General features: G+C 37.3%; 1 protein-coding gene across 8 annotated transcripts in view; it reads left to right on the top strand.

Moving 5' to 3' along the window:
* The window catches only part of PIGN (phosphatidylinositol glycan anchor biosynthesis class N), a 97625-nt gene that overhangs the window by 47666 nt on the left and 29821 nt on the right, over nucleotides 1-20138 (top strand). For 6 of the 8 annotated variants that reach the window (XR_014952560.1, XM_021552348.3, XM_021552344.3 and 3 more), the window contains exons 13-19: nucleotides 9842-9920; nucleotides 11995-12177; nucleotides 15462-15598; nucleotides 16568-16667; nucleotides 16779-16871; nucleotides 17926-18017; nucleotides 19697-19808. Coding sequence is in view for 7 of the 8 variants with exons in the window: in XM_021552348.3 (XP_021408023.3) it covers nucleotides 9842-9920; nucleotides 11995-12177; nucleotides 15462-15598; nucleotides 16568-16667; nucleotides 16779-16871; nucleotides 17926-18017; nucleotides 19697-19808 (796 nt within the window). In the remaining variant the exon portion in view is untranslated. The remainder of the gene's footprint in view (nucleotides 1-9841; nucleotides 9921-11994; nucleotides 12178-15461; nucleotides 15599-16567; nucleotides 16668-16778; nucleotides 16872-17925; nucleotides 18018-19696; nucleotides 19809-20138) is intronic. The other 2 variants (XM_085571083.1, XM_085571091.1) reach the window with 1 other exon arrangement.

Raw genomic sequence — 20138 nt, 5'->3', positions numbered from 1 at the left:
ACAGGAGTCCTTTTGCATAGTCCTGGTGTATCCAATGCTTTCAAGGATGGCTGTGCTTCCAGCTGGTCAGGTTCTGGTGCCTCACAGTAAGATGGCAGGAGCAGTAGCTTAAGAACCACCATACAGAAGAAAATCCAAGAGATGAACAGCTAAAGTATAATCAGTGCTTGCTTACCACTAGCTGTGCTTGTTTATTGAATGTCTTGAAGTTTTTATTGATAATGGTTGGTATTTTTTTAGCAGGAAATAGAAACTTGACTTTAAATAAGATACTTGAGCTATCTTCTCATATATGAAAAATCCCGTTCCACCTTATGCTGCCTTTTTAAAGTAACCTAATTGTCTGAATACTGCATATTAATCATACCAAATAATTATTTTTGTGTGCATAATCAAGTTATAACTTGCATATTTATATAGACAGTCACTGCATTTTTTATGTGCAGTGTACATTTATTAAATAAAAATGTACTTCTCACCATATGAAAATGTGACTCTTCCTTTGCTCTATCGTCCAGTGTGAATTGAGATATAACTCCCTTAAACATTTGTATGGACTTGGTGCAAGGAAGTATCAATCATGTAGAGACTGAGTCTTTCCACATAATTGGCCATTATGTATTTTGTCAGTGATAGAAAAGAAAATAAAGTGTAGAGTGTCTTTGGAGATTACAGAAACTTCAAAAAACTGCCATGTGCACAAATACTTCTCTTTTCTTCCTTTCTCTGATGACTGGAGATGCAGTACTACATTGTTCCCTCTGTCTGATGGCCTTTCAAAACTTAAATAATAGAAATTCCCACAAAATTGACATTTGGATCAAAGTGAAGCAAGTGATTTCTTTTCCATCACTGAGCAAGGCAGGATTCCTTAAGATGTCAGTACACTATTCTTGTTTTGTTTAAATAAATTACTTTTATTTAAAACCTGGTAATAATAATATGTAAGATATTTGTGATACACGTGATAATGCTTGCAAGAGCAAACATTAAGCATTGGATGCCAAGAGGAAAGGGTGAAAATATTGCAGTAGGGAAGGATGGTCTAATAGTGACTATTCTCCCTGCATGTTTGTTGGAATGCTTTGTGTCTTCAGAGGATCTTGTATTTAGCAGGGGCGCTGATTAATCTGCAGAGATTCCAGCCCCTTCGTCCTGTGGTCAAGAATGAAGGACCAGCAGCTTCTATCAATTCCAAGTAAACCCTGGAAAGGCAGCCAGCCTTTTCCTTTCTCCGCTTTGTCCCCATTGTGTTATAAGGTGTGACTCTAGGCATGTGGGCACCTTTAGCCTGCTGGTGTTGGGAGGCAGACTGGCAGCCCTCTAGAGCCCCTCCACCCTTGGCTTTAAGGACATGTGTATATATATCAAAAAATAGAACTGCAGTGCTGTAGAGACAAAGTGCTCAAATGAAAAAAATGGCTTTGTATTATTTTTTAGGAAAAGCCTTCCTGTTTAAGTAGTTAAGGTATTATCTTTTCAGGGAGAAATCAATGCCTGTTCTTTGGCAAAAAATGTTAGCTTCTCTCTCACTGAATGAGCCATGTCTGAAGCACACTGCTGCTCAGAGAGGATGCAGTCCTCTTAGAAGGCAGACATCCTGCTGGTCTCGAGTTTCAGCAGTGCACTCAAGAGCTTTTAGTTTGTACATGAAAAGCTAACTGGCAGCAGCTTCTGCGCAGGAGGACTTGATGTAATTGGATTTACTCTCAAGTAGGAAGTAGGTGAGGTCTTTAGTAGGAGCTAAAAGGCTGGTGTATAAGATAAAATATCACAAGATTAATGTATATTTCTCTATTTCCTTGTATTATAAATCCTTTTGGCCTTTCCGTGGAACTTGTGAGGCTTTGTGCAATGAGGGTGAGGGAGGATTTACAGCAGGTGGTAGAAGGGGATGGACAGAGAATGCTCTGCTCTGGGGTATGAGGTAAGGGGCAGAGTACAGGGCTCTGTCTGGATCCCAGTAAGAAAAGCCCAATAACAGTAGCTTAATAAAATAGCTGTTGTAATAATAGGAAATGAATTGCAGAAAACAGATAGTGAGTAAATTGTATGTCCCTTCAGATGCTGGGCACCCTGTGTTTGTGGAGCATGGGATCACTTTTCTGATGGTGCCACAATGATGCTGGCTGTGGAGGCATTCCCTTGTTTTGGTCATTCAAGCTGCTATATTATTTTCTATCAAGAAATCAACCCTGGTGATAATTTCTATTGTCAGACAGAAAGGAGGTTCACATGAGAACTTCTTGCAGCTCTTACATAGATGAGGACAGGCAGGCAGTGTAATCCCTGTTACGGAGTGGGACTTGCCTGCAGACTCCTCTGTTCCTATCAGCTGATCGGGTCTGTCCCTTGGCCAAGGCCTGAGCCTGCATGGGGTATGTGGATCATTGACTCCTTGATGTGCAATGGTCTCCTGATTAGGATTAGTATGGGTGGTGTCCCATGTTTTGGTGGCCATGGGGCCTTGCCAGTAGGTATTTGCTCAGCACAGCACAAGCTGCCTGCTCTGGATACAGCTGCTTGAAAAATGGTCACTAGGGTTTAAGGTGGCCATGTAGGATTATGGAGGAGAAGAGAAGCTGTGGTATAATACTATATAGCCACAACACTGCATATACCTAGATCCAGCTCATTGTCATAAATCGTACATAAGTCATTGACATAAATCATCATGTATCTTGCAGAGGTGAGGACTCACTTGCAGCATTGGCAGGGTGTTGTTATGTGCACTCAGAACATATCCCTCCCCTGTAGTACTAAAATAGAAGAGACTTCAAAAATGGTGCCTTTCTTGTCCTTCAAGGATTTTCCACCTTCCCTGAAAAGCAGTTTCCAAGGCTGCCGTGTCGTGTCCTGCTATGGCTTTCTGGACAAAACCGCTGCCCCTGGCAGATCCCTGTATCCAGCTTCTCTGTTCTGCTTTAAGGGGGCCAGACGGACAGTTTTGGAGTGTGGTCTCCTCCCTTCTGGCCTCTGGTTCTCTGAAGCTCTTGCCATAGTAGTTTATATGCAAAATATGCTGTGTGCAGCCGAGTTACCTTAATTGCTTCTCTGTTCAGTGAATTGGCAGCTGGCAGTTTAGTTGTCAGCTCCTTTTTCTCTCATCTTTGTTATCTAAGGGATTTACATAAACATCCTAAGGCATTATGCTGTTGAATATGCTACATCAGGGATTCTGATTTGTGAATATTAAAGGCTGTTTTAATTTCTGAGACTTGACAGTCCAGGGTTAGAGCATTAGCAGTCAGACCATTTCCTGCGGCTTCGCTGGTGTCCCGCTGTCCTCCTCTGCATGTTTGTGAATCTGATGAATACAAAAGCATAGATGTACCGACAGGCTTCTGCAGTGTGTCAGTAAATATACATTTTGCTCCCTTTGGCCTGTGGAAGTGTGTGTCTTCCTTTCATTTCATTGTGCTTTAAAGAACAAAAACCTCAGAACTTAACAACTGGAGCCTCTTATTGACTTTCATAATCCTTTTCTTTCTTTTGGGGTTCCAGCAGTGCTTTTTAATGCTTCCTAAAAGAAAAAGGATAACTGAGTTGCAAAGATAACTTACTACGACCCTACAACTAGACTACCTGACTGGAAATTTAACACAGTAGTCAGAAAATCCCGAAACACAAATAGCCACTTGAAATTTAGACCCTCCAAAACTGAAAGTCCTGGCAGTGGAACAGCAGGAACAAAGAGATTAGATTAAGTTGGGAAAGGGAATATTGTGGGTTCTGGGCTTTTTGAAGGTGTAATAAAACCTTTAGTGTAGGTTTATGTAGAGCACATTTTCTTTTAAAAAGCATAACTTCAGTATTCTAGAACTATGGCTGTAATTGTTAAAATCTGTAATCAACATACATCTTCTAATGGTGAAAAGAAGTTTTTTAGGACTTGCCTCTTTTAGCAACTTACCTGACAATATTTTAGTAAACAAGTAAAATTAAGGCCATCTAAGCAGATTAAGGAGCACTGAGTTACCCATCAAATTGTTTAATCTTTGAAGCTTCACTCTTTGATCAAAACTAAAATGTATGCAAAGGATTGTCTCTTTATCTCATAGTATGTGCTTTTAGTCTGTCTTTGGCAGATACTGTAAAACAGTTCTTTCTTCTGAAAAGGCACTCTAAAGAACTGGAATTGATTGCATTTTGAAAATGAGAAAAAATTGGCTTCTGGACATTAAAATTAATGTAAATAGGTAATTTGGTGAGGTCCACAGAACTGTAATAGGTTTCTTTTTCCTGATCATTGCCCCAGGTAACATCATGTACTCTGTATTGCACAGCAAATGTAAAAGAACAGAAATATCATGGTTCCAGACTTAGATTTTTGAAATATTTATTTGGTCAATTTTTTTCATGTTTTGTTGAATGAACTCAAGTCTTTGCACCACTTGTCATTCATTGTCTTTGTGATTTTCCTGTGCTATTGATGAAGTGGGAAGGTTTTCTCTTATGCATTTTATTCTGCTCCTACAAGACTGTAGGACTTTTACTTTGAAAAGTAAACAAGAAACAGGAGAATGACAAAGTTGGGTTTGTTTGTGTTGCACTGTCACCAATATTAAGTCTCTGCACTCATGGGTTGCTAACTGGAGTGAATTTGTTGTAGAACAGAAATAAGTGTTTCTGCCACATCAATAGTGCTGAATGCAGACAGATCTGTGTCTCTACTCTCCCATAACCTGTCTGATGCTTTCTCAGGTACTGTCCTGTTCTGCAATGGGAATGTTTGAAGGCAGCTCTCATGGGAGACTGCATTTTGGAAGCATGTTGTTGCACTGGCTCAGTTGCTTTTAAATATCAGCCCTTCAAAAACATCAGGCCAATCTTCCCTCTGCATTTTCCAGGTGACATTTTGCCAGCAGTGGATCAAATTATTGCTTTGAGGATCAAAGCAGTAATAGTGGTTCCTGTAAGTACTATTTCAGCTGCTTGCAGAACTGCTGGAGTGGAAGGCATCTCTGCTCTGTAGATGGCCCTCTCACAGTTGCAAGATACTCAGCTGATTGTGTTGCTGGCAATTTTGTCCCATGGGGAGAGAGTGGAGAGGCACTCTGGCACCTGCCCCCCCGCAGTATCTGGATAGCAGAGGCCTCGGATGCTCTGCAGGGTGGAGGTGGTGCCCATAGTGATGGGCAACTTTATCCTGGGTGATTTATTTCAGGTTGTAAGTTACTCAGGTACCAGGAGTATCTGAGAGAAGAGGACAAAACCCCATAATTATTCATCATTTTGGCAGATGTTGCTGGAGTTGTTTGTACAGTGTCAGTCTGATGGCTCTTTTGCTGCGAACAATTCTGGAGTTAGAAATTTCGTAGCAAAGCTTGTGAGAAGCTCTGCTTTATGTGGTGTTCAAAAGAAGGTCACCTATACAAAATCCTATCATGCTATATTTAAATGGCCTTGCTCCATCATGAGGCTGTCACAGGAGTCTAGGGATATGTGTCCAAATCCTTTAGCTTTTTAGTTTTGCATCAACAGGAGGAGCAGGTGCTTTCCTCCCCATTTCCCACATAGCCAATATGAAAAAGTTAAAAGACTGCTGAACAGCTACTTCTGATTTGCTGCTGGATAAGGGTCATAAAAATGGGATCACTGTCTTTTGCGAATCTTGCCACTCTCAAAGAGTTATAGGATGCATGGTATTTTCTTTTTTTTTCTGATGGGGAGAGTGAAATGGCAGTGATAAAAGGGTGTAGATATGCATGAGCTGACATAGGTACATGGGGTTTGTGAGTCTGTGTAGATAAGCAGCTGAAATTAATTTGTTTTCATCTGACAATGAGCTAGGCAAAGATCTCGGTCTTTCTCTTTGTACATTTCATCTACAGGTCTGTGGTGCTTCCTTGATTTTCATTATTAAATCTGCAGCATTTTAAGTGTTCAATTAATACAGACACGAAGGGGTTACTTTTTATAGCAGAATTCTGGAAAATTTACTGTGCAATAAAATTACCATAAATCTTTACCCAAATAACCAGGCATAATAAAATTAAACTAGTGGTGGATACAGATGTGTTTGCAAGGCATCTCCTTCTGTTCTGAGTTTTTTTTATTTCCTGATTTGTCTGCAGCATGCTACCTATGCCATTGGGGATGGTAATTTCTGTAGTGTGATGATAAACAAGACTCATTGGCCAAAGAGAGATCCCTTTGACATTGCTATGGTGAATGTACTTCATCACAGTCTTGTTGTGAATTGCTGTCAAATAGCTTAGCTTATATGAAGCATGAATGATGTGCTGGAAAGATTAATTTTGTCAGGTATACCTATGACAAGGGTAACTAACATCTCAGAAGGGAGAGTTTACAAGCACTTGCATGATTAGCCCAATCATCTTGTTTCATAATTAATAATGTTTATTCATGGTTGAAGCTGTGATTTCTCTGTGGAACCAGGAAGGTAATTTCTGATAGCCATAATGGAAAATAAAATTACTCTTCCAGGACCACCATAGTTTTCTGTGAAGAATGTAATCTTAAGTCTTTAGAATCCTGATGGTATTGTGAATGCATGTGTGTTTATAATCTATGTGATCATGGAGTTCTTGTTTTCTTCTTTCAAGTTAAACCTCTGAGTACTACCCTTTTCAGTGCATGTGTTTTGCAATACTTTTAAGAATAGAAGGATAGAGTCCACTGACTGAATTCTCTTTGTGTGTGCCTCTTAATAGGACAGGTATTTTTGTGTTAAGGAAAAAGACCACAGATTTTACGAAGCAAGACGATTCATTTTGAATTTGTTAGAATTGGATTTTGGTGGTAGATAGCTGGCAAGAGCATATACACACACCCCCTAGTTTTCCTTCTAGAGTTGAGAATCTGTCTAATAATGATCAGTAAATTCACTTAATTACTATTAATATTAATTGCATAGATGTGTGTATTAAGTGACCATAAGAATACATTGACTTTTGCTAGTGCCTCTGGGATGCTGTATAGTAGAACACAGTTCTGATCATTTTATTATTTCCTAACAATGTCTTCTGCTGGAGACCATTAAAATAGTTTAAGTTACAAACAAGTTGTGCTATGAACAGTTCAAGCTTTAATTCTCAGATGGAAATTTTCCATGTGGTTTTGGTTTTTAGTAATTCTTGTAGATTTTATAGAAGCAGCATTTATAAAGTCCATGGTTTTTTTTTCATAGGCAACTTTCCACTTCTCTTCATGGCTCATCTTTGTCTCTTTATGCTTTCTGCTACGTTTAGATTTCTTTTAAATCTCTCATCTACTTTGTCAGCTTCAGAAAATGAATCAGTGTCCTCAATGGATGTTAAATTGCTTATGGTGAACTATGCCCATTCTTGAATTGAGGGATTATCAGCATATTTGGTAACCTTTTTAGACTGGTATAAAATACAAAAATTCTTTAATCACTTCTTTGCTTAATACAGAGATAAAAAATATGTTAAGATAATGATAATTCCTTACATTTTCATAGTTAAATATGAATAGTCCTTAGTTTCTGGTGAAATTAATAAATTTTACAAAAACAATTCTTAGACAATTGTAAATTCAACCTCTTGAAAATTATATATATGGAAGTAAGGGTAATATATGTATAATGTTAGCTATTGAAAATGCACCTGCCAATAGTAACCCAGTTTGACAAAATAATTGCTTTCAGTGTTTGACTTGCTCAAAATTTTACTGTTTGAAAACCCCTTTTATTCTGTTACACCATCCATGTATAGAGATCCTAGGTGCTGTCTTCTAAGAAGTAATAGGTGAAGACTATTGTTCATTAGTAATATAATGATTCAGTGAGAATAAAAAGATAATTAGTGGGTTGTAGCTAAATGACTAAAGATATGAAGTAAAATATGATTTTGGCTTGGAAGAAATTTGCATTGAATGTGACAAGCATACAATTCAGAGAAAACAGTATGTGTAAAACAATAAAAATATGACAGGGAACATAGGAACATCTTGAATGTGTTTAAGTCCTAAATAAAGCTTATGAATATTTATTCCAGATTTTTTTAAATCCTTACTTAAAGGCTATCTTTTTTTTCTCCTCCTTTTTTTTCCCTCCTATTTTTCCTCCTCCTATTATTACACGTGGTGCAACTTCCACCTTGAGTGCATGTTTTGCTCCCTTTCATTTACCAAACAACAGAATCTGAAAGCCACAGATTTCCTTGAGGCAGTGCTTGGGGTCTGGTTTGTGTCCTTTAAGAATTGTTTCTAATTGTAGCCCTCAGCCTGTGGAGATGTACGGTTGGCTTCCAAAGAGACATATCATGAAGGTGCAGAAACAATCAACATTCACTTTACTATTTTTCAAGTCTGGTTTCTAAAATCATCTGTTTTCCCCTTAAAGTTAAGGTGATCAAACTCTTACCATGACCTTGTGATTATCTTTTTCTCCCTTTTTCCTTTTCCATGGGACCTCTTTCTTCCTACTTCTTTATAAATATCACCCTTCAATGCTTCTCTAGATTGAAAAGAGATACAGTTTCTTAATACAGGTACTACTCTACAGATAATACTCTTCCCAAAAGTAAGATTAATTGCTGTTCTAATTATTCAGTGTTTTGGAAAACTCCTGCATGATACTGCTCTGCTCTGAACTTAATGAAATAGCATCAAAATATACCAGAATGTTACTACTAATAAAAATTCAGATTGTTCAGGCACAGAATACTTGCAATATACTTCACGGCTCAAAGGATGGCGTGTATCTCTTGCTGATGTATCTGTTAAGTGCTGGAACAGCCTATCGACTGGGTTGTAGGCAAAAGTGATTCTTGGCTGTTTGGGAGCTGCAGGAATGAGCATTTCCATGCAGCAACTGCATGAAATCCGTACTTGCCCCTGTGGTTCAGCTGAGTGACCACATGGGCAGCTGCTGCTGATTTAAATGGTGGGAGTGACCTGATTTGGCACTGCCTGAAACATGAGATCGGTTGTGAATGTAAAGGAGCTGGAGAGAGGTAGGTAGGCATGCGTGCAGCTGGGCTATCTTGTCCTGTGGATGCTGAGAGCTGGTGCTGTGCCACTGCCAGATTCTGGAAGGTGTGAAGGAAACTGCAGTATAATTTCCCTGGTTGTCAGAGAGCTGTGGTTTGTTGTGGTGCCAAGAGCAACAGGGACTGTGTCATGGCTTATAAGTTATCCAGGGTAAGCCTGGGATTCTCAGACCTGCTGCTGTCCCTAAACGTGGAAAGAAAATGGTACAGGAGAAGCAGCTCCTTCTCCCTTGATTTGGTGGAGTTTGGTTGACTGCCTTGTTTGTCCTGGTTACTACTTTCTGTAAGGGAATGATGGTAGCAGTTAGTATTGATGATCAGGTTCATTAGAATTGAAGAGATTTTTTTCACTGACCTCAGTGTAGCCAGGTAACTGTGTTATTCCCTGCTCTGGGAACTCAGCTAATAGCTTCTTGAGTTAACAGGAGACACGGTCATACTTTTCTCAGAGAAGATTTTTAAGCATCATCTACTGTTAATGTGGAATGTGAACAAATCATTATCAACTGCTTACAGCCATATTCTAAAAAATTAAATTTCTTAATTTTTCTATGTTCCATGCTTCCTGTCCAGAGCAATGGTCAATAATCACAAGGGAGATGATTCTCAGCAGTATTAGATGGGATCAGCTACATAAAAGAAATGTCTGTTAATGCAGCAATTTTGAGATAAGTTAAAAAGCAGCTGTGTTGACACATGTAAAGATGAATGCAGAGGAATTGATTAGTCTCAATTACCTAATTGCTTCTAATGAAGTTCAGAATATTTTGGTTTCATTACAGAATAATTATTTTAATTGCAAAGTTAATTTTTTCTGCTGGTGAAAAGGAGAAATGTTAATATCTCTTTATATTGTTGTACAGACCACTTTCTGCTTCTGAACAGATCAACATTTTAAAAAAAATAAGATTATATATTGAGCAGCAGAAGTACAATGAAGCGGTAAGTCTGTTTTTGCTATATGTAAATATTTTTTTTATTTAAAGTAACTGAGAAATAAAACTTTTTTCCTTCCTTACGATACACATCTCACTAACTCAAAACCCCACTGTAAGTCTTCAAAATTTTACATTTTCATATAAATTCTAATAAATACTACTGACTTGCTGTATTTTTTCTCATACTACTTAAACTGTTTGTTACTATTTCGTAGTCTAATGACACACAATGTGTGTTTTTATTTTCCACACTAGAAAAGGGTAAATTGAGAGATAAACTGAGGAATGTAGTTCATATTTGCACTTAGACTGCTAGTTGCATGAAAAAAAGGTGTGGTATCTTGCTCCATCATGGATCCTGCTTTACCTGATCCTTTTTTTTCTACCTGAACTAGCTGTGCTTTCACATTTCAGTGTGTCAAACTGGGAGCCAAACATGGAATTATGCTTCTCAGTTCCAGTATTACTTTCCTAAGCATTTGCTAACACTCACTGTGTGATGGGGTACTTGATGGATGCAGTTCACCAATGCTTGTATTCTGATGTCCACAGAAAGAATTTGTAGAGCTAAATTATACCAAGAAGTCTTTCGTTTTAACAGATCTAGTTTGGTCATTGACTTCTGTGTTAAAAAGTATGAAAATACTGAATATGTGAGATCATATTTAACCTGCTAGGTGCATGGAGGCCTTCCATTATGTGTTAGGGTTCAGTTATCTTTTCCTCATGTGATTCTTAGAGTAATAAATTACTATTTTGTGCACAGGACAACTAAATCTATTTTATGCCTTTTTACTTTCTTTGTTGTAAATTGGAAACCGTTCAGCTTAAATAAATTGATCTATTTTGCTATGGGAGAAGGTTTTCTTTTTGGTTTCCTAATGCTTCTACTTAGCTGTCACGTTTACCGATAGGAGACATTTTATGCATTTCAGGAGTAGAACTTGTGATTTTTGTATTGTTGCTTATATGTAAATTTTACTCCTTGTTTGCTTGAGTGCTCCAGATGTTCAAGTTCACTCTTGATCACTCACACATCAGACCTGTGCCTGTGCCTTGGTTATCCTCAGCTTTCTGTATTGCAATGCAGAAGGGTTCTTCCATTCCCAGAACCTGGGGTGTGGATGATTGTTTGCCTGAACCTTGCAACTCTTTGCATTGCAAATATGCTCTCATAATTGTACAGAATAGATGTCTTTTGGGGTGAGTTTGCCCATGGGCAGACTTGTAATCTCTTCAGTAATTGCTGTCCCTTTTCCTGGGTTTGTTGTTGAATGCCAACTGGATACATGCACATATAAAAGAGCTTTGTTGTGTATGTTCACCTTGTTACTGTACTCTTCCAAATCACACAGATGAGCTTCCCATCTTTGGGTAAATCACAACACACCCAAATGGCATGGTGGGAAAACCCATGGTCTGTATCATGGTGTCTCCCCAGTGGAGGTATTAAGTGAGGTGACCTGTGATTAGACTGGGTACAGCCCTTCCTGTTTCCAAATGATTCACGTCCTGAGAGCTATAAGCAGCTGCTCTGTAAATGCATCTGGGACTCCAGTTTAGTCTCTGAATTCACTGCTGGTGCTTGTGGTATCAGGTACTTACTGGAGTGGAGGACATCAAAACCCAGGCAGGGAATACTTCAGGCTGTGGCGAGTGACCATATTTCAGCTGCATCCATAATCCTCCCCCTGTGTAAATGTACCTTCAGGAGCACATGACTGTTTTTTAAGGGAGTAACTTACACTGGAATGTGTACAGTCAAATGCTTGTGGGAAAACCAAATGGAATGCTTGGTAGCAGGTGGTGTTCAAGGTGTGCTATCTGTGTGGCATTCACCTTCTGTCGTGGCCAGGGAGGATGGTGAAGGAGCCAGGTGATGGTTGACTTGATATCCAGCAGAAGTCCCAAGCAATGTGCACTCTAGCACATTTTGCTGGGCAAAACTGTCTCTGAGCATGGAGAGGACACATGCCAGGGGTAATGGAGCTGCTTGAGCTCCAGTTGCTGTCAGGTTGATTTATGGAATGGGGAGCTCACATTCTAATACATTGCTTAAATATTTTGTCTGCCTCCAGGTATCCCTGTGCAAAACCCTGATTAACCTTGCCTTGGAAGGCTTGTCTTACTACCACACGTACGATAGATTATTCCTGGGCCTGAGTATTGCAGTGAGTTTTGTGGGCTGGACGACTTATGTGATTTTGGTCATTATCAAGGCCCATACCAATTTGACCAAAACTGTCTCAGGTAATAAAAAGGTAGGTTGGAAGCATTCAATTATTTTTTATTGTATCAGTTCTCAGTATTACATGCATGCTGTGCAGGATAAATTGAATACTTTATTCTTCCTTTGACTTAATGTGGAAACTGGCAAGCTGTTGAGTTTTCCAGCTGCTGTTATCCTGTGTGTTGTTGCTGTTAAGTCCATTGATTAGGATCAGAATTCCTAAGATGTGTAAGTCTGAGTGTGCAATATTGTGCTTCTTCAGTTTTAATTCCTACAGCTGTTCATTTGAGATGCTAATGCAAGAGTGAGAAAACATAGTGATTGAAGACTATTAAAGGGTCTGTCTTTAACTGGGTTTAGTTTAACCAGGTTTAATTTTCAGTATTAACAGCATTGTTGCAATAATAATTGTTTGGAAGAATTCACATTTCAGGCTTTCAGTTTCATTGATGTCTCTTCACTGTAAGGTCAAAAAAAAAAAAAACCCCAGCATGTAAATAATTTTATTCCTGCCTTCTTTGGTAATTTTACATCTGTTCTCAGAAACCATGCAGTCCAATCATGGCATTTTTAAATTGTATAGCCTGTTTTGATAGAAGGTGAGCTATGGTTTCACAGAACAGTGTGCTCCCTTGCTCTTTGTGATTTGCAAGTGTGCAGAAGACATTAAAGATGAAGGAAGCTCTTTTTGACTAGATTTTTATGGTTTGATTCTTCACAAAGTATAAAATCCTAAGAATTTATTTGCAGTCATTCATCAGGAAAAGAGGGACCTCAAAAAGGTGAACAGGCAAAAGGCTAGCATTTCACTAGAAAAGGGATAAAGCATTTGTGGGAAGGGGAAATTCTCCCAAACTTCAATAATTTGTTTCAGAATAAAAGGATTGTTTCATTTTGTAATGTAGGTGAAAATGAGCTCACTTAACATCTTTACTGCCTTCAGTATATTACTCTGAGAAAATTCCTATCATACTGTCTTGAGGTTTTTACTACTGGCTGAAATGAGGTAGTCTTGACCTTTAGTGAAAATGCTCAAACAAAATTAAAATGGAAAATATTTGTAAGTGCTGTACTGCATGATTTAGTTGTTCTTTCATCAAATAACTGAGAGGAAATAATCCAGAATGCATGTTATGTTAGATACAAACAAAATAATTACAATAAGTAGGCTGAGTATCAGGCATATTAATAACTACATTAAGGAACAATTTGCATTCTTAGTTGACATAGATTTTAATTTCATATATTCATTTTACTTTTTGAAGACAAATTTTATGCTAGTGACACTGGCAGAAAAAAAACTTGGGTATCTTAGTTCTTCGTCTATAGAATTTATCTTTTTTCAGTTTTCATAAGAGGCCCTTTTCTGTAAGAACCTTTTTTAGTCTTCCTAAATACTTACAGAATCACAATGTGAGGTTAATGCTTCATATATGGAAGTTATTTGGTTTATAGCTTATATTGGAGCACCTTAAAGAAATTTGCTGAGTGACTAATCTACCACTGACAAATAGTTCCCTGCAAAGCACACCCTTATAAACTCAAGAAGCCTCTGAGTAATGAAACTGCATATCCTGTATATATCATCTTTAAAAGTTTTTGGCTTCTTATGCTGCGCATGAAAAAACACTTTTTTCTTTTGGTGTAGGATGTTGTTTTGCCTAGCAAGAAATATAACCTTTAAATTCATTTTAAATATTCACAGAATTGCAAATCTCGTTTCCACTTTCAATGCATGACTGACTATATTGGACTCTATAGTATTTGTGTTGCTCTATGGAATAAAATGTTGATTGTGTGTGTTTACTCATTCAGTGATAAATTATACTGCAGGCATATCATATATATGCATATTCATTCTGTCTATATGTCAGCAAATGTAAAATTTAAAACTAATAAAGCCAAATTGCCCTAGGTCAGCTTTCTATATGACATATCTTTTCTTAGAACTTTTGCTAAGATATAACATTAGACTATTTTAAAAATAATTTAGAATTTGCATTTGCTGTCATTTTAGATCAAGGCAGTTGTACATCAGTTACAGGGAGGGGGAGCCAGAAAAGATGTTAATCCATCTAGGTGAACTGTGAGCTTATTGTCTCTTCTTCTCAGCATACTTAACACAGTGTGCATCTGTCTACCTAACTCTTTCAAAAAACTAGCATCTCTGCAGAAGAAAGCAGTGTCTGTCATTACCTACACTAAAGCTACCTTTGCTATGTCAAGTTGTAATATATACAGATAAAATTCTTTATTTAAAACTTGTACATAATCTTCCCTTACCACTAATTCTTCTGATATTTGAATGTCCCTGAATAAGGAAGAATAGTTCAATGACCAGATAAAAGGCAGATGCAGAGTGACTGTTTAATGCTTCTCATTGCACAAACAAGGAATTTCTGCTGATGATTAAGGACTGACTTGCCTGAGATAGCCCATTTGAAAGTTTTTCTTCTCTTTGATGTTTCTCCTTAAGAATGTTCTCAGTCTGAGAATGTGTTTCTTTGAGTACATAATATTCCAATCTTGTATCTATTTTTTCTAAGAAAAGCCCAATGCAGTACCTGTAGGTTAAGATGAAATATCCTAAGAGTTGTAGCTATGCTACCTTTTAGGACCATGCAACACTGGTCCTCTGTTGTGTTTTGAAATGGTGGGTTCTTTGAGGAAGGAAGATTCTCCTGTGGAAGGTTGGTCACAAGCCTCCTTTTGTAGCTGTTCCTAGATCCTGAATAGTAGTGGGATATTTTCTGGTAGGAGTTAATATTTTAATTTAATTAGTTCTTTTACAAATATTTCAAGCAGGGGGAGGAAATGTGCTTATGAAATTTTCATTAAATGCTTTGACTCTAAGGCTATGAACTTGAACTCATTGGGTTATATTCCAAGTCTGTTTCTAGAATCTAAACTTGAGATTTCTTTTTCCCAAACCCCTTAGCATCTCTGGCTTCAGATGGATTACAAATATCCATTGAACATGAATGGCATTGCATGTATTGAGCTTCCAGATTGTACAAGTATGTCTTTCCCATGCAGATTTTACTGTAGGACCTTATGAAGAGAGACATTTAGAATTAGATCTACAAATCCTACTGTTGTTTTTTTTTTTAATCTGGCTGACAACTTTGTCTAGAGTTATGTAGAGACACATGGCAGCTTATGTGGCTGTGTTAAAATAGCATTTGTTTTACTAACAAATACTATTTTAACACAGCCACATAACAAATTTGTGTAACGAACAAATTGAAAATAGAGTGTAATTTAAAACATTTTATTGCTGTTAAAAGAATGTTTGTCCAAATGTTTCTGTTTCAGAAATCTACTGTTCTCTTCTATGGTTTTGTCTCTTCTGGAATGATAATAGCTTTTTTCCTGTTGATTCAAGCATGTCCTTGGACATACTATATATACTGTCTCTTGCCAGTGCCAGTATGGTATGCAGTTGTGAAAGAGTAAGTAAAGAATGCAATTTATTACTACTGTTTTATAAGACCATGTCTGGACTTCCTTCTTGTAGAGAATTAAATTTTTCCCATAAATCTGGGAGAAAACTTCCTTAAGTGTTTCCTGAGACATTCCAAAGGGCTCTGGTTTATATTTCAATTGATATAATGAGTAGTGTCCAAACTGGCTGATACAGTTGCCAATTCTAGATCTCTTTTCTTTTAGCAAAAATAAATTAAGCTATTTCCATGAAAACATAATTTTAGCATTCTTGCAACTGTTGCAAAAGAGCCAAAATCTTTGCAAATACCTGTAGCAGCTGACTTACTTTGCAAAATGATCCTGCATAGTGTTAAGTCTGTTGAACACCAGCTACTTTTGGAGAACACATGCTAGCCATGTTGAGGAATGTGCTCCCATATTGAAATATATTTGTCTTGTTTGGGTCTCCTTTTACTCCAAGCCCAAAAATACTTTTTATCTTCTGATTCTTACTATCCTGATCTACTGGCAATCTGTAGATACCAACTCAGTATTATTCAGAGAAAATGAGACCAACTGCAGTTAGATAATGAGCTGTCTCATAAAGCACAGGAAAAGCTAACAAGGAAGGGTTTTCTCTCTCTAAAGCTTCTGAATGTTTCATCCATTATGACAGACATTAAGCAGAACATAACTAAAAATATTCATATACTCAGAGTTAATTTGAGTAGTGAATAATCTGAAGCTTGTACAAACATTGGCAAAGATGTGCCAAATATGGGAGGAAAAAAGCTGGAGGATTTTATTGTAGATTTTCTACCAAGTAAAACTGGGTAGAAGGATCATCTGGCCATCAGCCATGGTGTCTAGGCAGGACCAGCAATACCTCTAACTTTTTTCCTGCTCTGACCTCATCCTTGCCCCATAAAGGTAAGATGCTATGTTATTTCTGGGGTTTTCTAATGCATGTTTTCTTGTTCCATCATTTTGAACAGAATTCCTGTCATTCAAGACCTTGCCACAAATGTTTTGTTACTTCATATTGGTCAGTTTATAGGATTCCTCTTGGTTTGTATACTGGGAATTGAAATACTAGTAAGTATTTTATTCTTATGTATCAACAGGGTGTCTCATTTATTGTACTCTACCTGTTTGAGGAATTAATGTGTTTGATTTTCGGTCCTGTCTTGGATTTTTTTTAATTAGGTCTTCAGCTTTTTCTACCGCTCTGCACTTACTGTTGGCCTTCTTGTGTTTGCTGGCTGGCCAGTGATCACACAGCTGTGGATTCAAGCTAAGGTATTGTATTGCTTTGGTGAACAGCTGGATTGCATCTTAGGATGTTGGGATGCTTTGGAATGCTGCTTTAGATTCTTATTAATTTATGCTCTTTTTCCGATCTCTGTCATAAGCCACTTGTAGCAAAGCAAGGGACTTTAATATGATCTGGATTAGATCTGTTATATAGAAGTAATGAGTGCTTAAGAGTTTTGGGGTATCTGTGGATTAGCTATCAGTTTTCTGTTGTTGATGATTAAAAAATACTTGACTCAATCATATGAAATGTACATTATTTATCAAACTGTTAGAGTGACTGTAGTGTTGACATGTACAATTGGTGAAAGTATCACTGTTTAACTAATCTGATCATTTATTAAAAAAAAATATTGACAATAATGGAAAGGCAGTTGTCAACTCATTATTGTCTGGGCCATTATCAGCTGGGACACACTGTTCCTCAGAGGCAACTTGCTGTATTGTTTTTCCTAGGGAAAAGACCTCCATTTTTATGAAGTGGCATGATATTTAATTTTAAGAGACATTTCTTCCATTAATTGATTCCAACGTCTCTTATTTCAGGGGATACTGAAAACCTAGGGTTCTAGGATAGAGAAAAGGAGTAAAATTGCTAAGTCTTGCTCTCCAAGAGCTGCCAAGATGAAGGCTGGTATTTTACAATTTTTTGTTCTAGTTGAGAAATCAAGTAACTTGTCTTAAAGCTGGGTATGCACAGATGATGTTTTGTAGCACGAATATGAATTTGACTTGAGCTTGAAAAATTTAAATTATACAGCTGATAATGTTTTTAGTTAAATAAAACACCTGGGATAGTTTTTTTGTTTTTTTCCTCCTAGCAAAAAGTTTCAAGAACTACTTAGGTGATTATGGTGGCTAAATCAAATGGCTCATAGATGCAAAGACTAGATAATGGTGCCATATTCTCAGAGTATTCTCTCTCAACGTTGATTAATTAACTGCTGTTTGGGAGATGCTAGTAGCTGTTAGTAGTTCATGGAAATATTTCTTTATGATTAGACAATTTTCTGTCCACATGACCTCCTTCTTCTTCTAGACAAAAGCATTGATCTGGACTCTCATGTGTGTGATCCTGGCAATATTTCCATTAATGCCTGTTGTAGGAAGAGAACCAAACATTCCTCTGGTGTAAGAATCTCATCTTGTTCTTTAAATTTTTTATTCCCTCTTTGATTCAAAATTTAGGCTGCCTTTTGGTATTTGTGGGGAATTGCATTATTGAAAACTGGCTGAGACGGGAGTTGAAATTCAGAGTTTAAATAACATGATTATAGAGACCTCAGTTATTCACTAATGAGAATGAGAATAGACTTTTAATTCTTTTGCTACATCCATTTGGTCTTTGTGTTATTCTGTAATTTCTCATCAAGAGAAACATTTCTCACAATTGAAAAATTTTCACATTTTACAGGAAAATAGAGGAGATCATTAAAGGAGAAGCTTGAGTGGAGTGCAAATATGGTCACTTCTCCTACATGAATAAGAATTTAGTCAAAAGCAATATACTTTTAACAGCCTCTTTCAGAATTTGTCCACCGAATTTTGAATAATCTGTCTTTGAATAGCATTCTGTACCTAATGAGATATAATGGGAAATAAACAGGATAGGCAGAGCTCTCTTCTTCATCTATATTTCCTGTGTCTCTTCTTTTTCCACTTCTGCTTCTCTGTCCTGATTCTTCATTTCTGGTATTGTTTGATTTTCTACAGTTGTTGTTTTTTATTGTTTTTCTGGTACATCTTTGTTGTCTCTCCCCCTCCACTTGTAAGCCACTCTTTGGTCATAGGAGCATTCTCTCATATCTGAATGCAATCCAGGTGGTTGGCCTGAAGGGGTAGGCTTGTGGTCTCTTTGTAGTTACTGCAGAAAAAGTGAATTTACCCTAGGGTGCAATGGCTCTTGTTGGCTGGTAGAAGATGCTGTGCCTCAACAGAGCCAATCCTCAGTGAAATTTGGGATTTGAGCAGTAATATGTGATAGCAGGTAGAATTATGAGCCCAGATATTTCCAGGATTATTGACATTCTGCCTCAGTATTTTCCACTGTGTTTTAAATCTTATCTTTTGAAAACCATTCTTAGTCATATAGTGTTCTTGGGCACACTATAAATATTCAGCACAGATTTTTGTTGACTGTGTTACAGCCTTTCAGCGATATATACACATGTATGTATTTCTGCTGGTCCAAACTGAGGTTTTTCTTTTCTTTAGAATATATGTGCACAGCTTAGAAATCAACATGGAATTAAATTACCTACAGATCTTCCTCTCTGACACCTCTTTATAGTCACCTTGCCCAGGCTGTACTTTCTATTTATTCCTCTGATGAAACATTGTACCTTTGAAACACTGTTTGTCTGAAACTTTTCAAGGGAGTTTTGAAGCTGAAAAGGTTTGAAGCAGCAATTAAAAATATATGTGACACTTCAGGATGTTACAGATAAGTTGATGCTTGAAGATACAAGAGGGAGAAATCAAAAATCCACGGAGAAATAGGTATTTCTGTTCTTGGGCAGTGGTCCTGTTAAGTCAGGGCTTTTCAGTACATTAATAAAACTTGTATGGTAGGAGCAGGGAGCTCCTGACTCAGCTCAGTCATAAAGGAAACGTGGGAGTGAAAGCAGGGCTGGATAATCCAAGAGGAACATGGAGACACTGAATATTCAGGATAGATTAGGAAAGCCAAAGAACTCCTGGGGTTGAATCTGGTGTGGGATGTTAAAACACAACAAAACAGCATACAGAAGCAAAAGAAATTTTTAATGATGTTTTCTGAGATTTTATTGTTCTTTTGTTTGTTTTTGCAGAATAGCAGCTGGTTTGCTTACCATCTTGATATCTTTGTTCTTGTTGGCATATTTTTGTAAAAGTGAAAATAAGTACAAAGATAATGAAGATCTGAAAGTATATTTTTATCAGGTCAGTTGTTACTTTTCAGTAATTTTGAATGTTAGAGGGGTTTTATGTGCAAATTTTTACTTACTTTCTAAGAATATATAGAATATATATTTCTACCAAGGCCACAATTTTCAAGAAAAAAATGAATGTTCCTAAGAGTTTTCTCCTTGGCTATTTCAAGAGGACCATGTGCACATATTTAAACATCATCATGCTGTGTTCCCAAAAGGCCATCCTGTACATAATTAGATTGCTTGATATATCAATGTGCTTATAGATTTTGATACTCTGCTTGGAGAGTTTGAGAGTTTGTCCTGCCCTTGCTGTGTGTATATCACTTCCAGTGACCTT

This window comes from Lonchura striata, chromosome 2, assembly GCF_050655825.1.
Source record: "Lonchura striata isolate lonStrDom1 chromosome 2, ASM5065582v1, whole genome shotgun sequence".
NCBI classification, from domain to species: domain Eukaryota; kingdom Metazoa; phylum Chordata; class Aves; order Passeriformes; family Estrildidae; genus Lonchura; species Lonchura striata.
This window is presented reverse-complemented; position numbering and strand designations above follow the sequence as displayed.